General features: G+C 43.1%; 1 protein-coding gene across 1 annotated transcript; it reads left to right on the forward strand.

Moving 5' to 3' along the window:
• The first annotated feature begins 8,370 nt into the window (after positions 1-8,370).
• nanos2 (nanos homolog 2) lies at positions 8,371-9,097 on the forward strand. Its single transcript, XM_021572954.3, has one exon. It carries the CDS (start codon positions 8,396-8,398, stop codon positions 8,933-8,935), a length of 540 nt encoding a protein of 179 aa, XP_021428629.3. The 5' UTR covers positions 8,371-8,395; the 3' UTR covers positions 8,936-9,097.
• The last annotated feature ends 277 nt before the right edge of the window (positions 9,098-9,374 follow it).

Consider the following 9,374-nt stretch of genomic DNA (forward strand, 5'->3'; position numbering starts at 1 on the left):
TGCAGACAAAGGAATCCCAAAAGTTAATGGTAAACTTTGTCAAAACAAGTCAAACAACGTTTCTAATCAATCCTCAGGTACCCTAATATGTCAATAAACTATACAATTTAAGACTACATTCCGTATGTTCAATACCAGAGACAAATAACGAAGTGTGCAGCCTCATCCACGGAACCACAAGACTACAGTCCTAATGAGAGACACCTTGAAAAACTAGAACTACTTGCTAATTTTTCAAAAAACAAGCCTGAAACTCTTTCAGAAGACTGTTGACATCTAGTGGAAGCCATAGAAACTGCAATCTGGGAGGAATTCCTTTGAATATTCCATAGACAAGCATTGAAATGGCCTGTGACCCCCCAAAAAAAAAAAATTCCGGATGAATTCTCCTCGGATTTTCACCTGCCATATCAGTTCTGTTATACTCAGACATTATTTTAACAGTTTGAAGTTTCTAAGAGTGTTTTCTATCCAATGGTACCAATTATATGCACATCCAAGCTTCTGGGCCTGAGTACTTTGGGCACGTCAGTCATCCGAACACTGCCCCCTAGCCCAAAGAGATTTAAGACATGAAGGTCAGTCAATACACAAAATTTCAAGAACTTCGAAATTTCTTCAAGTGCAGTCGCAAAAACCATCGAGCACTATGATGAAACTGGCTCTCATAAGGACCGCCACAGGAATGGAAGACCCAGAGTTACCTCTGCTACAGAGGATAAGTTCATTAGAGTTACCAGCCTCAGAAATTGCAGCCCAAATAACTGCTTCACAGAGTTCAAGTAACAGACACATCAACATCAACTGTTCAGAGGAGACTGCGTGAATCAGGCCTTCATGGTGGAATTGCTGCAAAGAAACCACTACTAAAGGACAGCAATAAGAAGAAGAGAATTGCTTGGGCCAAGAAACACGAGCAATAGACATTAGACTGGTGGAAATGTGTCTTTCGTTCTGGAGTTCAAATTTGAGATTTTTGGTCCTAACCTTTGTGAGATGCGGTGTGGGTGAACGGATGATCTCCGCATGTTTATTTCCCACCACAAAGCATGGAGGTGGTGTGATGGTGCTTTGCTGGTGACACCGTCTGTGATTTATTTAGAATTCAAAGTACACTAAACCAGCATGGCTACCACAGCATTCTGCAGCGATACGCAATCCCATCTGGTTTGGGCTACGTGGGACTATCATTTGTTTTTCAACAGGACAATGACCCAACACACCTCCAGGCTGTGTAAGGGCTACTTGACCAAGAAGGAGAGTGATGGAGTTCTGCATCAGATGACCTAGCCTCCACCATCACCCGACTTCATTCCAATTGAGATGGTTTGGGATGAGTCGGACCGCAGAGTGAATGAAAAGCAGCCAAGAAGTGCTCAGCATATGTGGGAACTCCTTCAATACTGTTGGAAAAGCATTCCAGGTGAAGCTGGTTGAGAGAATACCAAGAGTGCACAAAGCTGTCATCAAGGCAAAGGGTGGCTATTTGAAGAAACTCAAATATATTTTGATTTGTTTAACACTTTTTTGGTTATTTCATGAATCCATGTGTTATTTCATAGTGTTGATGTCTTCACTATTATTCTACAATGTAGAAAATATTACAAAAAAAAAAAAAACCCTTGAATGAGTAGGTGCTCTAAAACTTTTGACTGGTAGTGTATGACACCAAAAACCTGTAAATTTGTGATACTGAACAGTGCTGGAGAGTATTCCATAGAAACAACGCCATCTTGTGTTCAAAACAGCTTTCAATTCAACGTTCATCATGGCGACATGAAGTTGGGGGGGAAATCCCTTAAACTTTATAAATGATTGGAAAATAAATTTCATGATTTATTTTTTGGTTAATTTACAATATTTGTATTATAATAATGACCCTCTCCCTCCCCCTCTCTTCCTCTCATTCCCCCTTGCTCATTTTCTCTATCCTCTTCCTAGTACTTCACCCCTATGTGCCATTTTCTACTTCCCTCATTTTATCCATCCTTTCGTTCTCAGACACACTAGGCTCTAATAGATAAGATGCTCCCAGGCAGGTACGAGAACATCTCCACAGTTTGCTCAGTCTGTTGAAACGTGGAGTCATTTCTCCATCTCCAGATAGGCTAAGAGAAGCTGCCCACTGACCCCACTTCTGACTTCCACTCTCCCTGACCCCTCCACTCCCTCCATCCCCTCCTCCCTGGGTCTGATTGGGTCGGTGTCCAGGGGGTCCTGCTGGATCCCTGTCGGGCTGGGTGTGGTCTCAGAGGCCTGGAGGACCTCCACAGGGGTGACTACGTCCCCCTCTCCGGTTTTCCCTGCAGTGTCTGGGCCACGGACACCAGCTGACTTAGTCCTCGGGCTCACCTTCAGCTCCCCATCTTTGACCTGAAAGAGAAAACAAAGAAATGTGTTTAGTCTGAAGCTGGCTATGAGCACAGGTCATATTCAAGGCAAATGTAGTTCAAGTTGGTCCCAGTTTAACCCCCTAAAGCCAGTTTTCCCCTATTCCCTCACCTAACATTGATATTTTTCACTTCATAATCAGTAGCTAGCTCTTCATAGGCCACTTTTATCTTATTCCTCAGCTTGTTAATTCTCTCCTTGGCCTGCCTCATCCTCTCCTCCATGTCCTCTTTGCTGGTGACAGACTGGTCCCTCCTGACCTTCACAGACTCCAGGTGACAGTGTCTCTGTGTCAATCGGACAATACACACACACACACACACACAGCAATTAAACCATGAGTGAATACACACTGCAACAACAGATATTAGGCAGACACTCATGTACTGTAGTTAGTGTAATTAACAAAAAAATATCTTCAATAGTGTTACTGTCCTTTGCATATTCAATCAGCTATGCACTCACTTACCATAAGATGGCAGCAGTTTTATAAATAATCAGAACACTAATCAAGAGACTACCCAACCAAGCCCCAGTCTTAAAATGACAAGAGATGATGGAACTCATCCTCTCACTGAAGGTCCCCACTTTACTGGGGGCTGTACCCAGGAAATTACCGCCACTAGCAGGAGTGTGTGTTTGATTCTGACACCACTATAAAGATCTGAGGCTACAAAAGGCTACACTTTTCTCTGCCCCACCAGTAGCCCTGGCCGGTACCCACCATGTTGTATGCCTCCCCGCTGGCCCACTCCCTGGGCTGGGCAGGTATGATGCCTTGGCTAAGTAGCTGCTCCAGAATTTCACTGGACCTGGGTCTCTCACCACCCTCATGAACCAGGCTAGGGATGTGGGCTAGGAGTGGGAAACACACAAGGTCTCTGACAAGCATACACTCTTTCACTCTCTCTCTTTTACACACACACACACACGCTAGTGGTGGTAGTTTCCTGGGTACAGCCTTTGGTAAGGTGGGGACCTCTCCAGTGTACAGGACCACTCCACTGTCTGTGGTGAACTTTGACACTGCAGAGTCGCCCCTACTACCTTGTCTACTCCCTGTGTCATCCTGTTGGGAGGAATTACAAAGTCACCTATGAGTTAAATACACAGTGGCAATGTCCTAAATGAGCTTAAATATATACACTGAACAAAAATAATAACACAACATGCAACAATTAACGATTTAACTGAGTTACAGTTCATATAAGGAAATCAGTCAATTGAAATAGGCCCTAATCTATGGACTTCACATGACAGGTCAGTGTCGCAGCCATGGGTGTGCCAGGGAGGGAATAGGCCAACCCTCTGGAGAGCCAGGCCCAGCCAATCCGAATAAGTTTTTCCCCACAAAAGGGCTTTATTACAAACAGAAATACTCCTCAGTTTCATCAGCTGTCATCAGCTGGTCTAAGACTATCCTGCAGGTGAAGAAGCCAAATGTGGAGGTCCTGGGCTGGCATGGTTACACGTGGTCTGTGTGTTACCATGGCACGTTGCTACAATACATCTGACCCGGTTTAAGGCCAGTAGGTGTCAGGGTCACTGCAAAACAACAGCCAATCTATTGTCCTTAATATAAATCCCCTTCCAAGTCGTTATTAGTCCTTGTAGGGGCCCCTGTGCAAGCAGTTTGACTGCAACCAATTACTTAACATGAAATTTAAAATCACACATACAAGAAATAAAAATATTTAATATATGCTCTGGGAGGAGAAAGCAGAGCCAGGCGTTCCTGTGTTGGAAGTGACCATGGTGGTTCCACACGGGCAGGAGACACAGACAAACCTCCTGTCGATGTCCAACGCCTAGCTCTTAGCCTCATTTGCATGGCCTCCATAGTTTTCCTGTATGTCAGGTTACAGATAGCTATTGAGCATTTAAGTGTGTTATGTTGATGTAGTCAAGTCAACTTTTATCAAGACAAAAGAAAATCTCGATGGTCTTTCATACCCACAACCACAAGGAGGCGATATTGAGGTGTGCGGTGTTGCTCTCATAGAACAGTCACTGTTAGTTCCAGAGGAGGTACGTTTTAGCAGACTGATTTGTCTTCTTCACTACTGTCGAGGGATAACTCACAAAGAGGAGTAGTTTCTTCTCGAGTTCTTGGTCTCCTGCAGAAGACCAATGTGGGGCTGGAAGGGTAGAAGCACTGGGTCAGGGCAGCCACACATACATACTGACAACAATTAACATTGTATTGTTACCATGAAACAATTATAGGATGAGAGAAGGCAAGTGACATACAGACAAGACAGACAGGCAGGCTGACCAGCAGGCTAGACAGGGACAGACAGACAGACCTGATCCATGCAGAGCTCATAGTTGGCCCTTTGGGCCAGGACGTCCAGCTGGGTGTGGGTCAGCTGTTGCTCAGAGTTCATGACCCGTCTCTCCACCTTCTTTATCTCCTTGACCAGGCCCACCAGTGTCCGCCACCTGGGGACAGTTCAAAGGTCAGTCAACTTATATCATCAGCATCACTAAGGCTACTAAGCACAAGAAATATTGTTTTACATGACTATCCTTTTCAACATTCTGTTTTATAGCCCTTGCACAACGGAATTAAGTGGAATTCTTATGTAGAACTCTTTAGGTCTCTGTCAGGCTTACAGCACATTTCACAACGGTGTCAATATTTACAGAAATGCCAAGTGATCACAAGGCAGGTCCCAACTGTACGGCAGATGAATGATCAACACGGCTAGGATCAGGATATCTGAACACCTGCCGTTTCTCCCACTCCAGAGTATCCCTGTCCCCAGCACAAGGTGCACCTGTGTAATGATCATGCTGTTTAAACAGCTTCTTGATATGCCACACCTGTTAGGTGGTTGGACACGATCTTGGCAAAGGAGAAATGCAGACTAACAGGGATGTAAACACATTTGTGTGCAAAAATTGGAAGACAAATGAGCTTTTGTGCATATGGAATATTTCTGGGATGTTTTATTTCAGCTCATGAAAACACGGGACCCACACATTACATGTTGCATTTATATTTTGTTCAGTAATATCTTGCATTTTTCAAATTCTACCAACTGGACAATTTTTGACTTGTAGCTAAAAGGTTGTAATTTTTATGCAATTTGTACCAACACTGGCTTCTTAATGTCCACTTCTTAATGTCCACTTGAAATACATTATTTTTCATCAGATTTCACAGTCCGTGCCTAAAATTATATTAAGCCTTTACTAAACAGGAGAATGCATCAAACCACTTCCAAAATAAATCACTTACCACATGAATTCAAAATTATAAAAATGACAGAAGTATATAGCAAAGAGCTTGAACGTGGAGCAGCTTATTAGCAAAGAAAAAAGTGAAATGTGGCAAAATTCAAAACTCTTCAGAATCACTTGGAATCCTCCATTGGAACTATACCGTCTGTGACAAAACCATTTCTGACATCCCAAGTAAGCCAGTAAACATATTGTATGTTGAAAACAGAATGGTGCAAGGTCACAACAGAGTACAATGTTTGCATTTGTACTGGCACCTAATCAATGATTTTATAACATTGTCATGTTTTTCTCACTGCACGTGGTCAACTGTGTCAATGTAAGGAACACATGCAGCTGGTGGAGAATACAGGAGGGTTTGCATGCATGCAGTCAAAACGCTAAGGACACTAAATGTGATACCACAGTGCCTTGCGAAAGTATTCGGCCCCCTTGAACTTTGCGACCTTTTGCCACATTTCAGGCTTCAAACATAAAGATATAAAACTGTATTTTTTTGTGAAGAATCAACAACAAGTGGGACACAATCATGAAGTGGAACGACATTTATTGGATATTTCAAACTTTTTTAACAAATCAAAAACTGAAAAATTGGGCGTGCAAAATTATTCAGCTCCCTTAAGTTAATACTTTGTAGCGCCACCTTTTGCTGCGATTACAGCTGTAAGTGGCTTGGGGTATGTCTCTATCAGTTTTGCACAGCGAGAGGCTGAATTTTTTTTCCCATTCCTCCTTGCAAAACAGCTCGAGCTCAGTGAGGTTGGATGGAGAGCATTTGTGAACAGCAGTTTTCAGTTCTTTCCACAGATTCTCGATTGGATTCAGGTCTGGACTTTGACTTGGCCATTCTAACACCTGGATATGTTTATTTTTGAACCATTCCATTGTAGATTTTGCTTTATGTTTTGGATCATTGTCTTGTTGGAAGACACATCTTCGTCCCAGTCTCAGGTCTTTTGCAGACTCCATCAGGTTCTCTTCCAGAATGGTCCTGTATTTGGCTCCATCCATCTTCCCATCAATTTTAACCATCTTCCCTGTCCCTGCTGAAGAAAAGCAGGCCCAAACCATGATGCTGCCACCACCATGTTTGACAGTGGGGATGGTGTGTTCAGGGTGATGAGCTGTGTTGCTTTTACGCCAAACATAACATTTTGCATTGTTGCCAAAAAGTTCAATTTTGGTTTCATCTGACCAGAGCACCTTCTTCCACATGTTTGGTGTGTCTCCCAGGTGGCTTGTGGCATTCTTTAAACAACACTTTTTATGGATATCTTTAAGAAATGGCTTTCTTCTTGCCACTCTTCCATAAAGGCCAGATTTGTGCAATATACGACTGATTGTTGTCCTATGGACAGAGTCTCCCACCTCAGCTGTAGATCTCTGCAGTTCATCCAGAGTGATCATGGGCCTCTTGACTGCATCTCTGATCAGTCTTCTCCTTGTATGAGCTGAAAGTTGAGGGACGGCCAGGTCTTGGTAGATTTGCAGTGGTCTGATACCCCTTCCATTTCAATATTATCGCTTGCACAGTGCTCCTTGGGATGTTTAAAGCTTGGGAAATCTTTTTGTATCCAAATCCGGCTTTAAACTTCTTCACAACAGTATCTCGGACCTGCCTGGTGTGTTTCTTGTTCTTCATGATGCTCTCTGCGCTTTTAACGGACCTCTGAGACTATCACAGTGCAGGTGCATTTATACAGAGACTTGATTACACACAGGTGGATTGTATTTATCATCATTAGTCATTTAGGTCAACATTGGATCATTCAGAGATCCTCACTGAACTTCTGGAGAGAGTTTGCTGCACTGAAAGTAAAGGGGCTGAATAATTTTGCACACCCAATTTTTCAGTTTTGATTTGTTAAAAAAGTTTGAAATATCCAATAAATGTCGTTCCACTTCATGATTGTGTCCCACTTGTTGTTGATTCTTCACAAAAAAATACAGTTTTATATCTTCATGTTTGAAGCCTGAAATGTGGCAAAAGGTCACAAAGTTCAAGGGGGGGCGAATACTTTCGCAAGGCACTGTATGTTTCTGGCCAGACCTTAGTCTAGTCATCCTCCGTCTAGACATAATGAGGCTCCATGTACAGCTGCAAAACCAAATCAAGAAGATAACCATTGACCTTTAAAGTTTAAACCCTCAGGGCCTTATTGATCAATCTATTCATATAGCGGACATATCAACACATTTGCTGTAATAATCAGGAATTCCAGCACCAATGCACAGTTGAAGCATTTTCTACACAATGTTGGCTTTAAATGCATAAGACTATAGGTTATTGTTCATATAACTTTGAATTAAGGAGAATATGAATGTGAATTGACAAAAGGGACCACTGAAATCCGATTTGACCTGTTCTACCAAATTAAGCTACACAATATGGGCATAAAATAGTCCTACAGATATACATTTAAAATCTGCATACAAGCTTCCTCGTTTGGTGTACAGTGTTAAAAATCTGTGTTCAAACACTGCAGAACTATAAAGAGAGAGTATGGCAACAAACATAATTACCTTTAATTATCTGACAGACAGCTCAACCTCTACTCAAGTGTTGTTTGAAAAGGTTACTGTCAAAACAATAGCTGCACGTGGCAATGTTTACCACCTGGCTGGGGCCAGCCCCTTGGGACAGACACACTTCGCAAGCAAACCGCCCCTCCGACTAGACAGACAAGCTACATTCCTAAAATGTTTGCCCCGGGCCACTATAAATTGCTGGAATGCGTCCAGGCCACAAACATTATTGATGCAGAGTTCCAGACGCGTGTGCATGATTTCCGGAAAGGTTTCAACAATGCAAAGAAACCTAATGGCTGAGAGCAGCCTCGCCCCAACGCATGATTTCGACATGTGGCATGACTATATGAACCTAGGGAGGCTGCTGGAGAAACTGTGTGACGTCGCAGATCGGACAGCGACCACCTGTACCCAGCTAAAGGAGCACGTGCCGGACGCAGAAGACCACCAGACCGGTCGCCAGGAGCAACAATGGTTTCGTCTGAATTCGATCGGGACTGAGAGTCTGAGTTCTGCAAGCAGCATTTCAGGCAACACGAGCCACAGCCTGGGTTCCGGTGATTACTGCGGCTTCTGCAAGCAAAATGGAGAAACGGCAGAGATCTACCGGAGCCACAAACTGAAATCCAAAGACAGCAAAGTCATCTGCCCCATTCTGAGGAGCTACATTTGTCCTATGTGTGGCGGCACCGGAGACAAAGCTCACACGCGCCGGTACTGCCCACAGCGCAACGGCGTGGTGCCGAAATACCGGGGGACTGTGGAGTAGAAAACAGGAGGAAAATCAATCTGTACATATTTATGGAGAAAATATATCCAACGTTCTTGTTCAGTTAGGTAGACCTATTGTTAACATATATATTTTTTACAAAGTGGCTAATGCGCCTTTGATGTTCTGCTATGAAAAAAATAAACCTATTTTCGTACATAACTTAAATGGTTTTTGTTCACGTTCTCCTTCCTCAATTCTGGAATATGACATGTTATAAAACTAAATAATTTCATACTGAACCTGTTTAAATAGGCAAGTCAGTTAAGAACAAATTCTTATTTACAATTATGCCTACCGGGGAACAGTGGGTTAACTGCCTTGTTCAGTTGGCAGAATGACAGATTTTCACCTCGATCTAGCAACCTTTCGGTTACTGGCCCAACGCTCTAACCACTAGGCTACCTGCAGTCTTATTATTTTGTGGGAAAGAAATCAC

The sequence above is a fragment of the Oncorhynchus mykiss genome, chromosome 18, assembly GCF_057628025.1.
Source record: "Oncorhynchus mykiss isolate SJ-2025 chromosome 18, ASM5762802v1, whole genome shotgun sequence".
Taxonomy (NCBI): Eukaryota; Metazoa; Chordata; class Actinopteri; order Salmoniformes; family Salmonidae; genus Oncorhynchus; species Oncorhynchus mykiss.

What these genes read in the sequence shown, in the direction of transcription:
- nanos2 (XM_021572954.3), top strand. Translation starts at nt 8,396, where the DNA reads ATGCAGAGTTCCAGACGCGTGTGCATGATTTCCGGAAAGGTTTCAACA.